We start from the raw sequence: 24,528 nt of genomic DNA, 5'->3' as shown, positions 1-24,528 counted from the left end.
TTCACCCTATAATTATGCGTATATAAAGTCTTTAAAATTCCAGTATTTTCATATAATAATGTCCTTCAATATATTATGATAGTGTCTAATTTTAATACAAATGTAGCTTTATCTAACGATAAACTCTAAGTACCAACTCCCCCAAATATAAATATTTCCATGTAATAATATATGTACAAACAAGTGTACAAAGCACAAAATACCGGTATAGTATGTAATTAAATACAGAGCAATGTATCGACAGAAGATCTCTCTCTGAATAAATGAATATCATTAAATACTACGTCTTGATCGAGGGACAAATCCTTTGGAAGGAAAAAGGCTCGTTAACCCAGTTGTCGGTATGTATCGTCGATGCAGCCTTGCTGCTCCTAATCGTATTGCAAATTTTACTGACGAACTCAAGTATGTCGCAAGTATTATAATAGATGTACATGCATACTTATAATATTAGGACATTTCCTGCTTTCATATAAGATACGATAATTATCATAGAAACGATCGATCGATCATAATTTTACCTTTATGTGTTTAGAACGTATCAAACATCTCAAATATTTGACGTCTCATAAAATCTGTATAAATTTGTCGATCGCGACCAGAAACACGTATTTTAATCTATTTAATTTAATTAAGATCTTAGCCTACCTTCATCTACCTTCGATTATTCTTCTTAAAAATTATATCAAACGTAGATTCGTTGTATCTATTAAAAATTATAACCAGTATTACGTGCATTGCGTGTGCCTTTTCTCGTACCTTTAAATTTCTCGTAAACGCAATTCCTCGAAATCCGCAGTCTATTTGCGAAGAATATTCAACAATTCCAAAGTAAAACTTATTATTTTTTATATATGTTATTATTCAATTTGATTCGAATTTACAAGCACATACATACATATATGTACATATTATGAACGTAGCATAATTCGAATCCTTACGAAGCGAACGTTGCGCATTGTATTTGATGCGGTTTTGCAAGTAAATATCCGAACTTGATCCCATCGCTAGGAGATTCGGTGGCGTTCCTTGAGAATTCCCTGTCGGCAGACGCGACGTCGCGTCGCGTCGCGGCATCTCGATCGGTTAGGCGCCGCTCGCGTCCGCTCGGTTACCTTGACGTTCGCAATTTTACTCGCGGGAGCCCACCGTTTGTCCTCTACGCTTTCAGGCCGATACGTAAAAGGACGAAAAGCGGCGTACCGGTTTCGCTGTTGGCCGCGCCAATAATAGAATCGTCCGCTTTTGGAGCGTGGCTTCTAACGGGCGCCAGGCCTGTTTCGTTTCGTTCGTTCGTTCGGCGAGCCGTGCCGCGCCGTACCGCGCCGCCCCGCGCGGATTCCCATTAATTCCGCTTAATCGAAACGCGGAGCCTTGAGTCGGTTTCTAATTTCTCGCACTCGCGACCAACCGTCGCGTCGCGGCAATCCGTTCTGGATTAAAGTGGAATCGGGACGCGAGCGTAACGAGATTCCCACGAAAATAGATTGATCGCGGTCTGGCGCCTTTAATGAATGTTCTTCGTTTCCTTTTAACGTGCCGTGCTGTATTCCAACGACGCGCAGGATGCTTACGAGATAAATGTAATTGGTAGACCGTGGATGTTTATGCAAATTTATATTTTTATTAAAATGGAGCCTAATTAAAGATTTTTCTTCTTTTCCGTTTTTCTTTCTTACAGTTTTTCCAACATATGAATTTTCTGCTAATGTAAATATATGAATCTTCTAACTAATCTAGCTGCGTTATAGCAATGTAGCAATACGTTGTAATTGATATCTGTTATCAGTAATATGACCAGTATAATAACGTAAATATCGTACACGTATGTATCTATGATTAAGCCCAATAGCAGATTAGCCTAATTAGCCTGATTTTAAATAAGTAAAATAGGAAAGCGAGATTCGTTTCACCTAAATGCTGTAGCGAGTACTTTATTTTGAATATCTTATATATTTTTATCTAATTTCGCATAAATGCATTAACATTGGCCGTCTAATAATTGGCAGTAACAATTCTTTTGTTGTCGAAATTAAAAGTGTTTTGGATCGATTGATAATATCTAGTTGTAATTGTAACATGTATGGGAAGATTGTAAATTACTTTTTGCTATAATTTGAATTATTTTCCTTTAGCTCAAAGTAAGGCAAAATTGTAATCTATAGTAGGTATTGATTTAAATTAGACAGTTAATTTAAATGAATAGTTAATGAATAAAAATAAATTTTTTATTGCGATGAGAAGTGTTTTATGTTCGTTTCGGGCAGATTAAGAACGCTGTAAATTATTTTTTATTGCTGTGTTAATATAGAATAAATTAAAATCTAAATTACTTGCAGGTAACTAACGACTGAAAATAAATTAATGTACCTTTAGGAACTAGTAGATAAATTATTCACCATATAATTACGATAATACTTATTTGAATAATTATATTTTGCTCATTGATTCCTAATTAGTAGCTTCGTGTATGGTATTTAATATTCTAAAAAAATCAGTAATAAATATACATATAAGCTGATAGTGAGTTCTGCTTAAATTAAAGATTAAGTTCCACTTCATAAAGTATTTCATTTCTTATCTTTTCATATCGGTTATAACAAAGTGCAATACAAGCTATAGATTATTTATTCGCTCAATTTGTATTCATAAGGAAATCTTGATAAGAAAAAATTAAGTGAAAAATCGAAGAAATAACAATTTTAATAAATAGTTAACACGCCTAAGACATAAAAGGATAAGAGACCTCGTTATATGTATAATTTAAATACTAGCACATCTAAAGTCAAAAGATCAAATGAAAAATCCAGCTTTCGAATTTCTCGAAAAACACTCGCCATACGTATTAATTCGTTATTCTTCTTCCTCGTTTCAGAGTCGCCGCCACCCCCGTACTGCCTTTTCGCCGACGGACTGAGACCCGAAGGTGAGTGTCTTCCTCTTCCGTATTTTAATCGCTGACACGCGTGTGCGTTTGCGGATATAGTCCATGCTTGTCCGTATACTTGCTGCAACAGATACAGCGATGTCATAAATTATAGCATTTAATCAGCGACATCGATTGATGTAACCGCGCCCAGAATCTGACGCATTTTATAGACGCACCTTGAATCTCAGCCTGCTAAAATCATTCATAAATCGATATACAGTCAAAAGTTGACCATTAGAATAACGATTATAACATTTAGTAATAACGATTAATAATTCAAGATAATTCAAAGATACTTTGAGAAACATCGAAAGAAATTATTATATTTCTATTAAAAAGGCTAATTTGTTCCTGTTTGCTTGTTTAAAATCGTTATAATATGTAGGAAATGTTTCAAACTGAACGATCGGTATTTCCATTTTCCATGATGTTCGAATATTAATGCAAGTCACTGTGTGTCTGAAATTATTGTGTCGACTCTTGGAACAAGTAAATTACAACGTCTGATTGATTTTATAACCTCGCTATATCTCTTCCACCGACAGTACGTGAACACATGGAATGTGTAGCCCCACGCAATCGTTCGAGCGATAACTCATGTTTATTACCCGTGAACGTTTAGCATGCGAGTCGTGGAGATCGTCCTTTAACGCGTGTCACATCTCACGACCTAGCTCAAAGCAAAAGTTCTACGACTACGACGAACGTATCAGAGAAACGTGTTTCATGGTGTCTGAATTAATGTTTCAAATAGCATCGTGTAAAATTTTAGCATATATATATGTGTGTGTGTGTGTGTGTGTATGTGTGCGTATGTATGTATATCAGCATGACATTTTTGATTGACTGTTATTAAATGCACGTAGAAATTAGTTCGTAAAGAAAATTGATTTTCAGCATATTTTAACGATTTATTTCATACGAGCGTATAATACGAAGATCGTGGAGATTTATTAAGATTTGAGTCACCTATGTGGAATATTTTTATTCGCCTTGGAATGTAATAGTATGCATTGAAAATGCAGATAGGCGTAATTGAACAAGTGTATCGCTTGAAGGAAAATGCATTTGAAAGCCAGTGTGAACGGGTATTGTAAGCAAATGTAAATCAGTGAAGTTAAATGGGAGCTTATGGAAAATTCGATTATTCAGTTGAGAACTAAAGTTTTTATTCGATCAGTATCTTCGTTTAATTTATCGGAGTTTAATAGAACGTATAAATATTAACAGGAACACGATGAATAAGTTCTATATTTCTGAATACAATGATGCTTCTTCCATCGTGCGTCCTATATTAATAACCAGTTATTTACTATTAATTAGCTTTCAACTCTTCAATTTTAACTTTAGAGCTACTTTATTTTAGCATTTGTCTATTTACTTTTATCGTACATTTCCACATAGTTTTTTAAAAGTATGAAATTAGAATAAATGTTGCAATTAGTTGACCAAGAGCATATATCAATGGACGATTAGTAGTAATAATAATTAGTAGTTCGATAACGTTCGTTTTTAGAATATCTCGTTATTATCGGTCTTTTACTAAATTGTCCTCAATTATAGGTTCTATACTTATCGTAACGTTAAAATCGAACAAAAGTTTGTAATAATATATTTGTACGTTCGTTAACTAATTGGAAATTTCATTTAACCTATATACCTACAAATATCGTAATACATTAATTTTCTATCGTAAAATCGTTTAACGTTTCTAATTTCGAATAATATTCACATTATGTTCTTTCGTAAATTGTTACTACACTATGAAACATCACGGATTCTCGAGACGCAAGCGCAAGCGTAACGAACATCTGCAGTTTCTCATTTTCATTCACGACCAATCCGTGTTGCATACGCGAAAAAGATCATCTTATAACTCGAACGGACGTGTTGTAAATCGATCTTATTGATTGCGACGAACCATATGGCTATAGGTTTCAGGGTATCGCCATTTCCGTGGTCGACGTAGACTTGCTAGCAAACACCATTCTAATACTTGATGGAAGCCGATCGGTCTTATCGTGCTTGTATCGAGGAAATTACAAGAATCTACTTTAATATACGCGTGAAAATCTCGTACAGGTTGCGAGAGAAACTTCGTTTTCTCCGTTAAAACATGCACGTTTTTTCCGGAAGAAATTTCATGTGCAAAAGTAAGTATAGACGTATGTTTCGTAAGTTCGTCGGAAAATTGAGATTTGGAAGATAGATAGTTTAACACGTGTAGAAATTGAATTAATAACTAATTAATAATTCGATCGTTTATGAGTGAACAGATTTCTTTACGAGTAAAACTATGTTCTTCAAATTCGTACGATTTAAATTATATTCTTTGAATGTTCTGTCTCTGAATGAAACATTTTTAACCGATTAAATTTACAATTAGATTACTAAACTGCTACGAGTTCTATGTCACTAATTAATCGTTAAAGATAGAATTAAAATAGTTTTGCAATTCTGAGATTCCAAATCCAATCGGACAGAATAATCTGTCTTGATTCGTCCTAGAGGATAATTAGCTTGTACAATTGATATTCACGACCTCAAAATTATTGAGTTCTTAGATATAAGTATTACTCTTTTAACGTGCCAGCTCCTATATTCCTCTTATTAAATAATATTACTTTTATTAAGTAAAATAATTCGCTTTAATCCATCGCGCAAGAAAGATGGTTCGCTTCTATAATTATCCGTTACAAATAATCTAAAAATCGGGAACTTTTCAACGTGTAGCTGTTCTGGTAAATCGACCCTTTGATCCTCTCGAAATTAGTCTATCGTTTTCGAACAAATTTTTAAGGCCAGACCCTAAAATTATGTTTCATGCTATTTTTACTGGCATTTTTACAATGCTCGGTTTTGCGGCTGGTTTTGACTGCCTCTGCTCCCTCTTTCTTCCTTTTCTCTTTTCGTGGCTGATCCTAAACTGGTTTTCTGGATCGATACGAGCACGCAGATCCCTCAGCCATCGATAGATAGATTCCGCTGGAGAGAGACGCGTTCGTTCGATCTCTCGCAGATTATGGTTGCGTAATAAGGTTGGTTATAGCGAAATCGTCTTCGGGAGATCGATGTCTCGCTGTCGTCGCGACTTTCAATTAAGTTGAATATCGAACTAGAAATTATTTCCGATGCCGAGTCACGTTGAGTTAATCGGTACCGGGAATCATCGAGATATTAAAAGTTACTTCGAAGGATTATGTTTCTGGTAGTTGATGTAATTTCTTCCTTTTTTCTTACAATTATCAAGAAGTACAGAATAGTAACTAAACAATAAAATAATTAGTAGCTATTTCGCAAGTAATTACATTGATCCGAGAATAATTCGTCATTCTGTGATTTCCACTGAATTATCCGGGTACTTGCTATTTTTCTTAAATACATAAAAATTCTTTGAACGTAGGATAATGTACGTAGATATATAAAATATTTAAACAATTTCTCAGCTGAATAACTGTATATCTATAAATAAATAATAGTATTTAATTAGTGGATCAACGAGTAAGCTGTTTATAGGAATATAGAATTTTTAGTCTATTTATGTATCATTTTTAGTCCTATAATTTCCATCCAATTAATAACACACCTTTCGTCGTTGTCGCAGAATGTATTTGCAATTGAAAAATTGGATTTTAGAATCTCGCTCGATTCTCTGATTAGAATGCGTGGAGATAGAGAATCGGGAAATACATTAGTCAAGTAAGAAGGAATACTACTATTTCATAGACGATAATACCTTTTTATTATTATTATTATTACTTGTCAATACCATTAGATTACATTAAAAAGGAATATCAAATTTTCAAATCAACAATCGAATTCTCCAAACGGGATATGTCCAAGTACAAAGTTTAAAGATTTCCTTAAAGAGTTCTTACTTCGGAATCGATGTCCGAGCATAATCGTCTAAAATTGCAATTTTCCATGGAAATCACATCGTTTCCGGCAACACTTCCATCCATGCGAGATAGACTTCTAACAAAACAACGCGTAAGCTTTTATTTCCATGCAAAACGATCCGTTGCCAAGGACTCGAATGATATTATACTATCGTTTTGGAAAATTCTATTCACCGTGCTCGTCTAATTTTCTCCTGGACATTTAGCGCGCGATACCTCGACAGATCGCGATTTAATTAATACATACGCGTGTAATTAATACACACACTGTGCGACCATTGAGATCTCACGTACCATGACGTATAACGCAAGATGGTACCGTTTATATGCCAAGCCTGCTATGACGAAATAATAGCGCCTCTGGCTACAAGAACTGTACATCCGCTGACGTTAAGCCTTATTCAGATTAGTCAAGTTACTCGAATTCAGTGTGACTCGTGTAAGCCCGAGTAACCCGATTTCTAATGGTAAATATAAAGAAAGTATGTATATACAGCGATGGGCGAAAGATAGTTTATAAAATAAGAAATATAGAAAGACACGATAATGTTACCATTTTTATAATATTCGATTTAATAAGACATTTATAACAAGACGTTAGTAATTGATTTTAATAAGAACAGTGAACAAATATAATATACGTATGGTAGAGAATAAACGATTGGTTGACAATATGGTGAGAAATGTTTAGTATTAAAGTTAAGAAAATTTATAGCGTCCTAAAGTTTCTTCCACTCGATACTGTATACATAATCGTCAATGCAAGTGCACTAGTTCGCTAGTTATATGCCACTTGAGGTGAATATCTCTTGTCGACAGTGTGGCCTGTATTTATATAAAGCGATCCTGTCAGGGCTCCAATGTTCTTGAAGGTATAATTAAGCCTGTGAGCTATGTTCAGAACGCGATCTCTCTTGTTTCTATAGGTTTATCGTTGGATGAGAAACGAAATTATACCGTTAAAAGAGTGGAAACAGAAAAACGCGAGCAACTGACGTAATTAGAGTTCGTAGGGAGTAAAGTGGTTCAGTAGAAAAATGAAAACCATGTAGAAAATTATTAATTAACGTAGATATAGAAATTCTTGTTAAATTTCAATCGCAAAATAATTGGCAAGCTACTTTGTTAAATCAAGCTGTTACAATTTCATTTAATTGGGGAAATTAATCGCAAGCAGAAATATATAATTTTCACATTTGTTTCAATGTATAATGCAATCCTAACAGTCGTGTCTGGCGATGTTAACGAAATTTCAAAATCTTTCGTATAATACGCGTGATGTATGCGTGCAAGATTTTTACTCCGGGTATTCAAATACTCTCGCGGATTCAAATACCGCGGTAAAGAGCGTAATAGAAAGGGAGATCTAGAAATATAGGATACGATAACGTCGTATGGCATTTTTTAATCGGTAGATCACAAAACACGAAAAGCGTGTGGAGCTTATCTTCCACGGTCTTCATAACGTAAAGTATAGATCAGTTGACTAGTTATAGAACTACGAGGCTGAATCGTGCGAGCTTGATGAAATTTGTAAAAACGCTTACATCATACAAACGTTAAAAAGATAGGATCTGGATGAAAGAGAAAGTTGAAAAAAGAACTAGTACAAGCGTCCTACAGAAATTAATTTGGATTCCACGATACGTAAAATAATTATCGCAAGGCGACTGAATATCGCTGTGAAGCTTCCTAATATAGAACACTTAATTAAAAAACAGAAACGGGCAGAGATTAATCGAAGAAGATATATCCATTCGCATAATCACGAGGATAGTGAGTACGATTGAGACGCAATTGAATTCAGAAGCGTTTAAAGATCACGTGAATCGTTAGACCGAATTCGTTCTATCGTTTGACGTAATTTTTACGATAAATCGGCCGTCCGTTTCGATCGAGTTATTTCGCGGCGATAAAAGTATCGGTCGACAGCGCGGAATCGTCGGTCGAGGAAAAAACACGAGGTCTCTCACGATAGCGGTATTAGCATGATAAAATCAGATTGCTGGTGGTATTCGTCATCCGCGTAAATGCGGGTGGTATAAGTGAAAGGATGGGGAAAAAAGGAATTGGAAAAACGAGAAGAAAATAAAAAAACGAAGTAGATGTGAGACGCTCGGTGCTTTGAAAATTTAAAGTCCCCCTCGAAAGTCAACAAGTTTACGCTATTTTTGTGATTCGAAAGTCTCGAAATTCTCCGAATAAATAATAACTTGTATAAATAACTCGGGCGAAAGTACGAAACTGACGATACTAATTTATTTTTATTTAATCTTCGTACAGCGTTGTCGACTGGATGACTGTATAATTCGGCTGATTTAATCTTATTTCGTGTATTAGTTTCTCGACGATAGAGAAATTCCCGTAAATCGTATCATTACAATTAAAAGTTAACTAATAACGACGCGATTGAGTTTGTGTCTCTGGCCTTTACGCTTACGTTTTAATTGTTACATTCGTTATATTCGTCAATTCGTTGTATTTACATTAAGGAAAGATAAATCGTGTTTTCTCAACGAAATTTCTTGAAATTTTAGTTTCTCACAAGATAGATATACTTTCGAGAAAGAAAAAAAAAAAAGAAGAGAAAAGAAGAAAGGCGCATTCCAGCTTTCGAGAGATTTCGCGAATCTAGAAATAAATACGCAGAGAAAAGAAGAAGAATTTGATTACGTTCGTTGGAAGAAAGAAATTGATTATGAGAGTTTGTCTGTCACGAGGCAGCAGATGTAGTCGGTGTGTAGTAGATTTGTGCTCGGAGAAGGAAACTGGGCCAGCACGATGGAGCAGAGCAGATAAAAGACCGCTCATCGCCACTTGTTGCATTCACCCGGGAAATAGGAGAAATTTCTTCATTCATGAAACTCGAACCAACATTCCGTAATGCGGTGGACTACGAACCGGAGGCAATTAAAACAGTGGGACGGTTGAGAAGCTTCGAGAACGGGAATCGTGTACATAACGCAATTTCTATAGGCAGATCCTTTGAATTCTTTCGATTAACATCGGCGGTACAGTGGAATAGAATTTTGCAATTATTAGAATCGCGGTAAACTTAGCATCCTTTTATACGAAGTCAATCTTTTCTTCATTGTATCGTCGATTATTACGGTACTCTTCTTACGAATAGATTTAGGATTTTTGTGCAAATACATGGATACATTTCGTATGAAAATTATTTGTTAATATATTGCAGATAATGAATAGTCAACGAACAATGAATACGTTAAACCATCGGTATAACGATAATTATTACTAGACTGTGAATATTTATGCAAATTCATACCTTTTTGCATGCAATTTAAGCTTTTCGCTTACTAAATATTATAACACATACAAATTCTGGATATTTCATATATCTTTTCATAGTACTTGTATTCGTATCGGTAAATTTCCTATAAATATTGAACATTCCGCACAGTCTATAATTACTACATATTATTACAGCGATATAATGTCAAAAATAATATAGAACTATGGAATAGTTTCTGTCTCTAATAACCAAGCAGTTTATGCGATTTAAATACAGAGAAAAAAAGACAATAATGAAAGAATATCATAAAATTTACAGACAACTTAAAAAGAAGACCGTCTAATTAGTTTTTTCACCAAACAACCGTATAAAAAGGCGATACAACTTGACGATGTTTAAGAGTTATCACTTTCATTTTTTACTCCAAAGAATTATCAGGATATATTTATGGGCGGGTCTCAAAGAATCACCTCATTAACTTTTTTCTCGAGATAATTATCAAAAGGAGGCACGAATCGATGATTTTTAAAAGTCATCTCGATCGGTTTCCATTAAAAAGAAAAAAAAAAAAGGAAAGAAAAAGCGTGTCCCGATATTCGGTCTCGAACGAGTAATATCGAGGGACTTAATCGTTAATTCTTTTTTTCCCTCGAAGAAAGGAAAAAAAAAGAGAAAAGATGGAAAGACGAAGAAGAAGAAAGGGAAGCGAGAAGCGTGTGTATAAAGAATTTCTGTGGCGATACGATTTATTTCCGCACGTGCTCTGTGCGCGCTGTCAGCGACAGAGTTCCACCAGTTGGTTGCGCAAAATTCAACGAATACGACGAAGGACATGGCACAACGCTCCGTGCAGTCCCTTTCAAACGCACGAGGACAAATCTTGTTCGTATTGCGTTACGCCGGCTGCGTTTTTAAGCTTCCCGCTCTCGATTCGAAGCCCGTCCTGAATCACCGTATTGTTTCTGCTGGCATCATGATAGCGCCGATGATATTCTATCAAACGCTCTTCAATTCTTCGATCAAATAATGACGATGTTCAGTTATTCTCGCCTTAGTAATTACTTACACGTATTATATTATGGTTAGGCCATTTTACTGTGTCGTTGATGCTCGTGTTTGTTATATCATTATCTTCGGAGGTTTCCACGAAAGTAGATTTCTTGGAACGTGCTAGCTCTGATTTAATTTTTGAATCTTTGTGCATATTAATTGTTCGATATTCGATTTGTAGATTCTTTTTTCTTTCTTTCCTTTTTTTCGAGGCGAAGTAAGACTATATTTGATAAGTACATTTATTGATATTATCGATCATACCTTTTCGTAGATGAGAGACAGTTTTAGTAGAATTTTCCGAATTTTCTCAAGCACTTGTATGTACGAGTTTAATGTCGTAATCAGCTACTCGCGGTTATCAACGATATCTCTGGTATTTTAGATTTTGTTTTTCAGATTTGTTCGTTTGAAACGTTCTATCGCCTCTTCGCGTTATGTTGTATGTCATTTTGTATTTAGCAATTGCTTCGTGTCTGTGAACATCCTCGAAACTCGATTTACTATGCCGATCATCGCACGACCCGTAAATACGTTTAAATCGTACGCTCGGCCACGTGTCAGCGAGCGAAATTTGCGCAACCTTGGGAGAAGAGAAGACCGTGAAAGCAGAAGACGCGGTTAAGGGCAAGTTATACGGAGCAGGGCGCCTTATAGCGCCAGTCGAAGGGAGGGACCTGGATACCGGTAACACGAAGCTCTTTGGTATGGCGGGCGCCTGTCGCCTGCCTTTTATAATACTACTCTGTTCGTTTCGTCGTCCTTGATACGCTTCTCTTCTCCTCTCTTTCTCTCTCTCTCTCTCTCTCTTTCTATCATCTTACCATTCCTACATCTTCCACTCCTTGTTTCCTCTCTCTTTGTTCGTCCCGTATCATCCACACAGTCGTACGAAAGCGTTTGCACACTTGTAGACACGTTTTATGAACGTATTACGCGCGTTAGACGAAACATTTTGAAATTTCATTAGCACTGTTGTCTCACTTGACTATCATGATTATATCGATGAAACTTGAAACATATCTGAAAATGTATATAGAAGTTACAAGATATTTACCACAGAAATATTTGCACAGATCGCGAAAATATTTAAACAGTCAACTATCCGTTATATTAAAAAAGATATTCGATAGCGCGATATTATACGTTCACTTCGTGCTTTTAAAATATATGTCCAGTCATACTGTATATCGATATTTCACTACACGTACGCTTCCAATAAATATCTAGTCAATTCTATATACGTCTTTACGTTGGTTTCGACATTCACCGATATAATCGTGTCAATGGCATTACAGCGCTAATGAAATTTCAGAATGTTCCGCGTGGCATATACTCTTCACGTATCGTCGCATTCGAGGTAGAACGTAGATTTCAAAAATGAAAGGACCAAAGGACGTAGTGCAATGGGAAATGGGAAACTCGCCGAAGCCTGGAAACGAAGAACCGTGTAAAAATGAATCGAATAAATAGAACGCGTACGATATGAAAATAAAAAGTTCGCCACGGTAAATGTTCAAATACTTTGGTGAGCCAGCGTATAAAGAATCTAGCTCACTCTTTCCTCTCCTCTGCTCTCCTCTTCTCTTCGCGAATACACTTCTCTTCATCTCCTCTTTCTTTTTCCCTCTTGCCGTAGTACTCGAGTACTCCAACCTTCCTATCTTCTTCTATATTCTATCTTCTTCTCGTTTCATCTTATGGATCGAAGCCATCGGCTGCTGCCCACTCGGCGCAAAAGAACGAGCTGAAAAGCACGCACTCTTCGTTGGGCTCGATCGTTCTCTCCCTGTTTCTCGCGATGCGACGTTCCTCGACGAGGCTCTCGGTCGTTCCTCGAGACGGGCTTCCTTTCTCTCCCTCTGTCTTTCGGCCTCTAGGTCGCCGCTGCTCGGCTCCAACCCGTATCTTCGACGAGAGGCGGGAGTGGCTCTCTCGCATTCCGTTGCTTCCTCCAGCGGCCCGATCCAGCCACGACCCTACCGAAACCGCTCCATCGGTTTCCGGATTAACGGAAATCGACACGTCTCGATTCTAACGACCGATCTTCTGTATCATCGATTCGACGATCTTAGACTAGTTCCTAGCCCTCGATGCGTAGACTGCGGATTTTTACGTATTTAGGACGAAATTTGAGAGCGCAAAACTGCACGTAATGCGCGTGAGAATGAGAAAGTGTTAGGTTGTCTCGGAACTTTCTTTCTATTGGAATGAAATGGGTTATGAATTATGTTTAGGACGTTTTGTTCTGCTGGAACAAAATGGGTCATACGTAATTCGATGAAATAACACAACAAATGTCGTGCTTCTTTTATTTCCTTATGAAACGAAAGAAACTTTTTGGATAACCTAATGTACGAAACATCCAAAGTATAGTGCTTTCTACAGCAGTAGAAATTTGAAGTTTCACAAAACGGACAGAATATGGAGAAATATATAAAATACCTAAAGTATACTACTTTCTATAATCCTCGGTATCTAAAATTGTACAAAATCACACAGTATGAAGAAATACATCAAGTGTTCAAAGTATAGTGATTTCTGCAATAGTACATATTTAAAGTTGTACAAAATGGACAGAATATGGAGAAATATATAAAATATCTAAAGTATACTACTTTCCATAATACTTGGTATTTGGAATTGCACAAAATGCACACATTATGAAGAAATATATAAAATGTCCAAGGTATAGTGATTTGTGTAATAGTAAGTATTTGAAGTTGTGTAAAATGGACATAATAAGGAAAAATATATAAAATATCTAAAGTATATTACTTTCCATAATATTTGGTATTTGGAATTGCACAAAATGCACACAGTATGAAGAAATATACAAAACATCGAAAATATAGTGCTTTCTACAGTAGTAGAAATTTGAAGTTTCACAAAACGGACAGAATATGGAGAAATATATAAAATACCTAAAGTATACTACTTTCTATAATCATCGGTATTTAAAATTATACAAAATCACACGGTATGAAGAAATATATAAAGTGTTCAAAGTATAGTGATTTCTGCAATAGTACATATTTAAAGTTGTACAAAATGGACAGAATATGGAGAAATATATAAAATATCTAAAGTATACTACTTTCCATAATACTTGGTATTTGGAATTGCACAAAATGCACACAGTATGAAGAAATATATAAAATGTCCAAGGTATAGTGATTTGTGTAATAGTAAGTATTTGAAGTTGTGTAACATGGACATAATAAGGAAAAATATATAAAATATCTAAAGTATATTACTTTCCATAATATTTGGTATTTGGAATTGCACAAAATGCACACAGTATGAAGAAATATACAAAACATCGAAAATATAGTGCTTTCTACAGTAGTAGAAATTTGAAGTTTCACAAAACGGACAGAATATGGAGAAATATATAAAATACCTAAAGTATACTACTTTCTATAATCATCGGTATCTAAAATTGTACAAAATCACACAGTATGAAGAAATACATCAAGTGTTCAAAGTATAGTGATTTCTGCAATAGTACATATTTAAAGTTGTACAAAATGGACAGAATATGGAGAAATATATAAAATATCTAAAGTATACTACTTACCATAATACTTGGTATTTGGAATTGCACAAAATGCACACATTATGAAGAAATATATAAAATGTCCAAGGTATAGTGATTTGTGCAATAGTAGGTATTTGAAGTTGTGTAACATGGACATAATAAGGAAAAATATATAAAATATCTAAAGTATATTACTTTCCATAATATTTGGTATTTGGAATTGCACAAAATGCACACAGTATGAAGAAATATACAAAACATCCAAAATATAGTGCTTTCTACAGTAGTAGAAATTTGAAGTTTCACAAAATGGACAGAATATGGAGAAATATATAAAATATCTAAAGTATACTATTTTCCATAATACTTGGTATTTGGAATTGTACAAAATCATACGTTATGAAGAAATATATAAAATATCCAGAGTATAGCTGTTTCGATACTTTGTAGATAATACTAATGCTTGGTGGGTAAAGCAACTTCCCACTCGAGTTCTACTTTCCTAATTATATTCTCGAAAATATGAACTTGAATAAGATTTCGCGGTTTATTGATGTATCCAGATGACTCTATATGTTAATAGGAATATGGTTCTGTATATTAGTATCTTTGGATGAATTCTTATTTATATTTTACGTATATAATATGGCAGTTTCTGATACTTAAAACAAATCAAATGCTTTTCGTTTCTATTATTTTGAGTTTATCGTATCGTAAAGCTATTATATGCGTCGTACAACGTAAGATCTTAATTGCTGTAAAGTTAACCAGTCAATATTCTACTATTTATGATTGGTAGTGTAACGTTGAAGGAAAGGAAGTTCAATGTTGAAGATCGTGTACAGTAGAATTGTAATTAACTAAATTGACAAGATCAGATCTTTACTGGCAGAATTGAAGCAATGGAATTTAAATAGAGATTTGTTTCATTCTCTAATTACTATAAGCAGTAGTTTAGTCTCAACATTTTGTATCCTGCGCATTTAAATTTCTCGTAAGTGCATAAACCTTTGCAGTCTATTTATAGCTTGGAAATTATGTGCATACCAAATAAAAGTATTAATAGCTATTGTATTAAACATTTCTTTATCTGTCGTTCATTCTGAGATATTTACATATAATAATGGTTACATCTACAGTGCCATGCAGGGAAATGCTTATAGTATATTCAATTAATCGTATAATGAATACTTTTCTAAAGCTTTTTATAAAACGCTATAATAATTACAGTAATATTTGCTAAATCAATTTGAATATTCTGCAATGACCTGCAATTACCATCGATATTGCCATATATAACTGTAGATAGAAAGTCGAAACAGGAAGAAAAAGCATGAAAATGATAATAGTTTAATAATTGTTCGTACATTCGTACGTTCTCTCGCAACCCGAAAAGTATTTTATATCGTCCCGAAGAGAAATTAATTCATAGAAATAAAGCTAAACGGTTGCAAACGATGATACTCATTAGGAATAGAATTATACGCTCTTTAATGCTTGTTAGCTTCTGTAAACTCATTGCTGAGTCGTATTGACTGAATTGCTACTTGTAGTATTAAGGTCGGCTCGTTTCTCAATCTCACATGGGAGAAGCTTGTGTCCGATACGGGTTTTATAGGTGGGTTTTCTTCCACATACATATATGTATAGGATGAGGAATTACAGAATCGTTATATTGTTATATAGGTAATTGTGTGGTATGGGAATAGCGATTTGAAGTAATAGCGGAATAATGTATTTACTATGTAGCGATGGATAAGAATGGAAAAGAAAGAAACGCAAAACGCGTGTATTTAAGAGGATAAATATCTCAATTGCGATTAGTTTTGTTCATCCGTTTAGATTGATACGATGATTTTATTTGATCACGTTCTCCAGCTTTTTTGTATTCTTATCCATATTTATATCTATATTTTTGGATCAACGGAGCAGATTTACTTTGAACTTTGTTCATATTGCATTTCTATTTTAAAATCTCTATAAAATTATTAACCGGGATAATAACGAACGAGCTACAAACAGGTGGATTATCGTTCAAAGCGCGCATTTTTAGCAACTTTTGTTATAGCTGTATGAATTGAATGTACGCTGATTTATGAGATTTTTTCTTTTTTTTTTGTACGTATAAATGAAATCCGAAAACACGGTGAAACTAAAGGTTTGAATGTTTGTAATTCGAATTACATGTCTTAACGCCATTACACAGAATTCCATATTACGGAATAAAATACGCTAGCCATGTTTTGATTCTAAATTTATCTACACTACGGTAAATATTTTCTTAACAGCCTCTTACAAAGATCTCGATCAACACGGATGAAAGAACAAATTTAAACGAAATTTCATCCTTGCCAGCCCGAAACTTTCTTTCCACATTCGTTACGTAACATTTATCGTATCATTCGAAAATCTAAATTTCACTTAATTCGCATTAATGTACCGCCGTAGATCTATTTCTCGAGAAAATCAATTTTCAATCCTCGATTATTCGCTCCGTTATTAATTTGTATCATAAACAAAGTTCCAGTACCAATAAAGATACACTATCATTCCCACACATAAATCTTAGATCTTGTCTCCTTGGAAACCTAGTTCACCTATCATTATGACCCACTTGCAAATAAAAGATTGCCTCAATAGGAAAATAAAAATGCGTGGTAGGAAAATTGAAAAGTTCAATCAACGCGCAAACAGCGAACGCGAAGTTCTATGTAACGTAACACGGGCCCCGTTTCCCTAGAAATTGCTTCACTTGTCATCATGGCTGACTAGCAAATAAAAAATCATTGCAGTAGGAAAATTGAAACGTCTTATAAGAAGAATAAGAAGCTCGTTGAACGCACGAATGAAAAGTACAAAGTTCTACGCATATATAGTGCAACATAGTATTAGTAAAGATATACTATCATTCTCACACACAAGTCTTGGATCTCGTCTCTTTGATTCACTTATTTTCTGCGACTATTTCACTTATCGTTAGACTGCCGATATTTATGCAAATAAATATCTTCGTGAACATAATCTAACAAATTTTTATACAGAAAGCTGTTCTATTAAGTATTCTGAAAAGTATCATACTTTCGATGTCGCGTGTATTTCTGCGCGTTACGTGCATTATACGATATTACTGTGAATCCGCGCTCTATTTATCATCATGACACAATCGCAAATGCCAAATATCCTTCCGAGACGCGCCGTGAAAAAATAGGGAAAGTTAAAAAGGTGAGAAAGAAAAGATCAATCGTGTAAGTGGAAAATACGTTTTAGGCAGTTCCTGTTTGTTAACAGTTCCATCGGTGTACAAATTTCACCGCGAGATCCGTGCTTGTGTTAGAAAACGCGGAGACGGGATCGAGGACAATCAGTGTACAAATATTTACTCGTCGATAACGAATAAATTGACACGTAAACTTGGCAACTCATTACCACCGCGTTGATCGCGAGCAAATACGTTTATGTACGTGTTTGCAGAACGGTTTCGATCGACTTGGTGCACCTTCGAAAGGAGAAACGAAATTCCATGCCGATGGCACGACACCTGTCATTAAACGCGTAGTCGTTCTCTGCTAACCGATAATGTCATCGTTAAATTTGCAGCAGTGGCAAATTTGCCGATCGATCGGTGGAAGGACCGTTCCGGCGAACTTTCAAGGTGAACGAACATATGAATTATTAGCTTATTACCATCCTCTTCTTTCTTTTCTTCCTGTTCTGGCGTACGATGTAACCAGTACCGTAAGACACTCTTTTTCCCCCCCTCTACCTTTTGTATCGAGGAAGAGTGTTACGTGGCGCTGTATTGAAATATTTGTACACCGGCAATTATGTCACTGATACGTGACCAAACATCATCGACACGTAGCTGGCCGATGGATGAGAGTGTACAGGCAGATTTGAAAACATTGTACCGTGGAAAATTTCAACAGCGAGCTTCAGATTCAAATTTTGACAATAACGTGACTCACTCTGGTTTCACTAAATGGAAAGACTTTTGATGTTTCGAGAGAGTTTCTATACGTAACATTGGAGTGCCAGATCGCACTATCGATAAGGATTCTTCTGCTTTATCTTCAAACTTGGAACGTTTTCTCAGCGATAGGATGCGAAAGATACGCGTGAATCGAAAATAGCCCAAAAAGCGGATTTAAAATGAGAATGGGGCGATGAAAATGGGAGAAAAATAAGATAATTGACAAGTAGAAGCAAAAGATAAAATGATGCTCAAAGAAATAGAAGCTTTTCAGAAAAATATCGAAAATTCTATCGAACGTGTTTCAGCTGTAAGTTTATTCGACGTTCTATGTATAAGCAGCGATTTTTAATTCCGACTAAAATTCTACGTTTCTACGCGAAATTCTACCTTTGACAAGAGCCAAAAATAACATCTGAAACTAGAAGAAAGATGTTACTACGATATTTTACCATACACCAAGCATTCATCCTAAGTTACCGTCTTCTTTATTTTATTTATTCTAAGCTATTAATACTAATCGCAAGTTCTCGCTCGCCCTGCATTTACACCAAATTTCTAACAAGCCATCGATATAAATTTCTTTCCATTTAGCGAACTATAATACCGAATAACGAACAATTATTCCTCTTTCTCTTTCTCGTTCTTCAACTCTGGCGAAATAAATTCGCCGGGAACGAGCAGCGAACGAACGAAACTATGAGGCCGAACCGAGCTACGTGACGCATATTGGGACCGAGGATATTTCCATGAAATCCCTCCTAAAAATACTTGACGGATGTTGAATCTCTCGGCTACGTTTCTCCTTTTGCTACTGTTACTGCCTTCTAGCTCTGTTAGCGGCAGGAAATGCTTCTCCCGTAGGAACGAGCCGCTGGAATTCCAGAAGAATGCGACCGCCCTCTTGTCCGACTTGTTGTCCTCTGACGTCATCCACTCTTTTAGTCAATGAATCCCGTCTGAACACGGGTCTGTACCTAAAACGATTAGTCCTTCGATGATCTTGCAGACATCGAAATCAGAAATCTGCCGGAGAAAATGTCTCGCCACGAACTGAGAGAACTTTTCTGTTTCGTTCTTATAAAAGTTGTAGCGCTTTGTTGTTCTTCCAGATACAACGATTTGAAATTTGCTTATCGCAGAAAATTTGTTGCGAGTATATAGTGCCTGGCACACGAAACTTTAACGTATTTCATTATTTCGTTAGCACCGTGAAGAGGCGATCGTATCGATGATACGATTACAGCGATGGAATTTAAAAACAGTCTCGAAGCGTACGTAAAAGTGGCTAGACTTTATTTGAATGAGAAAATAGCATGTACAGTGTGAATAGTTGCGATAAATGTTGTTCCGATAATTTTTCGTCCAATACGAAGCGCATCTGTGTTTAAATGTTGCTGATAGTAAACGAGCCAAGTCATATATTTCTGAAGAATCGAATATCGATCGTGTGATTGAGTAATGAAATTAAGAAACGTACAAGTGGAATTCCCGATGAATTTAATATCTGGCAAGTTCAAACGTCTCGTAACGTGTATCCGCACGTAGATTTTTCGATTTGTTTCGAACTTTAGCAACTTGTTCGCGATAGTCGTATCGCATCGCGTGTTATAGAAAATCTTTTGCGTAACACGTAGTGTATCCGTAGGAAGATTTTCTGTAATTGTTCCAATAACTTCGCCTGTCTTATGATTGAAAATATTATAAGTAACTTCATGTTTCAAGTTACGTTGTATCGTACAAGCTGTTACGAAGCAACGAGTAAACATTTTTAGTTGGACGAATTAGTAAAACGTTTAAATAACATTAATAAATAATGCTACTTTCACTGTCTCCTACGTATCGAAATGATAGATAAAACCATTGTAACTAAGCAGAGTATTACACTCGTGTCCACTGCTGGCTTTTTTCATCGGCGACAAAAAAGCTTCGAGTCGCGTGATCCGGCTCATTTCGCCACGTATAAAATTATGTGGCGTTACATCGTGCTCTTAATAACGCCTGTAACGATCTTTAAAGCAACGCCTTTAATGATGTTGAAAACAACGCCTTGGCTATGATACGAAGAAAGTATCCGGTCTTGTCGTGGAAATCTACGTGTGTGGTCCCGTTCGTGACATCGATTTGTGCATGGTATCGCTATACGCTACTGGCTATAAGTATCGGGATACTCGTATTAGGATACATACATTGCACATACGTAGGTCACATATGTAGAAAAAAGTTGGAAAATTCTAACAAATTTACTGCATTTTTGGCGTTTTCATTTAGTAATTTAGCATTTTATGTCATAAGACGCCATAAGGTATAATACACCCGCAATGTAAGTAAAATATTGGGTTGTCCAAAAAGTGTCTTTCTTTTACAGATACGTCTTTCGCAACGATGCACCTTTATACGAACATGAAACCTAATCAGTCGAACGTTGTGATTTTTATTCTGATGGAACAAATAGATCATACGTAATTCGATAAAATAATATAAAACTATAATAGAATTATAATAAATATTATCATGACAACGTATGCATTGATGGGATGGTCCTTCTAACCATTTTGAATGTACTGAAAGCTTTAGTTTTAATAATAAATCTATTATTATCTGATAAATTCCTAATTACACCAAACGGTAATTAGATGTGTTTTTCTTCGGTATTTTTAATTTTATTTCATTATGCCTTTTTATAAAACCATTAGACGAGATGTGTTCTTATTATTCACAATTGGTAAACGTATGATGCGAAAATTTACAGAGTGCATATAAAGGAACATCAACGACAAATACATCCAAATGACGATGAAACAAATCGCAGCACACACTCTGTTTCTCCAGTTGTGTTGATAAAAGTACAACTATATAATATTGCATTGAATTTGCATTTAATATATTATTGCATTTGTATGACATTTTACGGTATATTATATGTAACATTGGATTTAGTATTACACTCGAATATCGTTCAATCTGTACCAAGTAACGCATTTTGCAAAGAAACGATGAAGATTCTGCTATTTATGGCGCACACTGTAAATCTTCAGAGATGTAAAATACAAACTACAGATAAAATAAAACAGTCGCCGATATACCGTATAGAGTCGCTTCTGGAATCGAAATTCCAAAGTACATAATTAATAATCAATGAAGTGGACGAACAAGAGTCGAACGAAGTTAGGAGTAGAATTTTTAACGCGGACAGATAATCCAGCCGTGGGTACGTATCGCACACGTAGACACTCTTGGGTCTCGAGTCGAGATTGAAGATAGCATTCTTACAAGTGAATTACCAGTTGGCCGTTTCGAATGTTAAGTGAGAAACTCGCTGTTACGTTGACGATAAATGATCTGACCGCGGCGGATTATGATTTTAGACGATACTGTCAGCTCGTTTGTGGTCGATGAACAGACAGTAGAATTTCCACGAGAATCGTGATTCACCCAAGCCACAAATTCGTCGTCTCTGATCGCTTCTGTGCTCTGGGCACTCGACGCCACGCGTTCCGGTATCCTCCGATGTTCTCGATCGCGTTGGATTCCTGCAAATTACTCGAGTCATTAATCATGCCTTGGCTAGTACCTGGTAGTACCTTGCAACGCATATCCTGTCACGGTGCGTGCATCGTGAAACGCGTTTTCGCAACGTATCGTCTTTTCTCGTCTATTATCGCGATTTTCATACAATTGCCAATGGTATCGCGATTTTGCCTCAAGATTAGGATCACGTTTTCTGTATTATGCGTTGGCTCGAAACGATATCACTGGAATACTGTTTTTTAAGCTTCCTAAAAAAACAAAAGACATTTTTAGCAAGTCAACTTTTCCAAGAGCAACGTTTTTCCTTCTAACCATTTTGAATGTACTGAAAGCTTTAGTTTTAATAATAAATCTATCAATATCTAATAAATTGTTAATTACACCAAACGGTAATTAGATGTGTTTTTCTTCGGTATTTTTAATTTTATTCCATTATGTCTTTTTATAAAACCATTAGACGAGATGTGTTCTTATTATTCACAATTGGTAAACGTATGATTCTCCTTACAGACTGAAAGGTATTTGATCTTGAAAGATCAACAGCGCAATCTTCAACCCTTCTGCTATTGTATTCTCGAGATTGAAAGTAGTTTTGGACAATATATCAAGTAAGGAAAGTGTAAGGAAAAATACACTGAAGTAATTTGTATAATTCAGTATATAACTGCATAAATGCAAGCGTTTATGTGTTACGGGGAATGTATAGTAACTGATAAAGATATTTCTGCACTTGCCATGGAAAACCTTCGTACATGCACATATTATGCGTCTTATACAACATTTCTTCGGATTTGTCTCAAATTGTACATTGGAATAAAAATGAAATTGCGGCATGTTCCTTATAGTATGCATAATAATGTGTATTCGTAAAAGATTTTCACAGTGAACGTTCAAATATTTTCCTGAGTCAATGTATGTGCATCTATCTTTTCTTTTTTTTTTCCTCTCTATAAATGTTCACCCGACGTTTAAAGGCGTATATGCACGCTCTTCTTATCAAAAGGGTTAAAGGCTAATCACTTACTTCTGTTAATAAAATAATCAGCGTTGCAAAACTGTAGTAGAATTTTACGATGTTGCCATACTGAAATTAATAAGCGCTGAAAACTTTGTTACTACAATTTCTATAGAAATTGCAACTAAAAATAACCGAGCAAATGAGAATAATTCCGCAATAAAGAGGTTCCGCAACCCTCTTGCAATCTATAAATCGACGATTTAGAAAATCGTAGATAATTTCTGTATCACATGTATAATATTAATCATTTTTATTATTAATAGATCGTCGCTTGATAATCATCGAACGTTACTGGAAAATGCGTCATATGCAAAATAATTACATCGCAAGCGTAATGTTGTGCACGTTAACTTTTATAAACGGTATAAAACTCTAAGCAAGTGGTGTGTGCAGTTATCGTTTGCGATAGATGCAGTTATCTTTCTTGGGTCATTGATGGTCCATCAAGTGCATGTTTATCTTCTACGATTGTAAAACGTTGTATACTAGAAAACGCGTAAAAGTAGATTCTTGATCGCGAAGGAACTATCGGAAACTAGTAAACATTGTTTTCAACGAAATACAATGTTTAGAAGGAAAGAATAGGAAAAATGATCGGCGCGACGTTTCTTTCAAGACTGAAACTGAATGATAAAATATATAAATTCCTCGGTGTTGTTAAAATTTCTGGCTAATAAAAATAAGTACTCGACATGCTTCTACCACTTAACTTATCTAACGAACAGAATTTATCGTATTAGAAATATAACATCGATACTACGAGCTAATCGTAATCTATCACAATATATTTCAAACAATGAAAAACATATCTCTACTGCCATGTAATTTGTCTAATTAACGAAATTCATCGTAGTAGGAATACGTGTAACATCGTCGATACCACGATCTAATCGTAATTCATCGACATTGAACAACTTCGTCGTTCATCTTTTATTCTTAACGCAACACGAGAAAAGAAAAGAAGGTATTTGAAAAGAAAAAGAAGAGAACAGAGGTATCCTTTGAAGCGAGGCGATTGAAAAGGACGAACGAGAAAACCCATCGGTACCATTAATCATCGTATTTTGCATTTTCCATCGGCTATAATATTCGCCCATGGCAATTTCGATGGTCACGGTTCTACTTCGTGTCGTAACGTTCTCGTGATAAACACACACGTACACGTATGCACGAGTTTGCATCATACGTTTCTAGGAACGTTCGTAACGTTTTCCTCTTTCTTCCACGCCGTCCATAAATAAGACGCGGATCCCTAGAGTCGCGATCGGAATATTCGCGTTTCGAACAGCGACAGAGCATTCCAAACTCGCTTCTATCTCGCCGAGATGTTAGTTAGC

At 35.5% G+C, this 24,528-nt stretch overlaps 1 protein-coding gene across 2 annotated transcripts in view; it reads left to right on the top strand.

Annotated features, from left to right (window-relative positions):
• The window catches only part of LOC126914038 (uncharacterized), a 115,129-nt gene that overhangs the window by 21,902 nt on the left and 68,699 nt on the right, over nt 1-24,528 (top strand). For both annotated transcript variants that reach the window (XM_050717475.1, XM_050717476.1), the window contains one exon: nt 2,876-2,926. In XM_050717475.1, the coding sequence (XP_050573432.1) occupies nt 2,876-2,926 (51 nt within the window). The remainder of the gene's footprint in view (nt 1-2,875; nt 2,927-24,528) is intronic.

The sequence above is a fragment of the Bombus affinis genome, chromosome 3 (assembly GCF_024516045.1).
Source record: "Bombus affinis isolate iyBomAffi1 chromosome 3, iyBomAffi1.2, whole genome shotgun sequence".
Classification (NCBI taxonomy): Eukaryota; Metazoa; Arthropoda; class Insecta; order Hymenoptera; family Apidae; genus Bombus; species Bombus affinis.
This window is presented reverse-complemented; position numbering and strand designations above follow the sequence as displayed.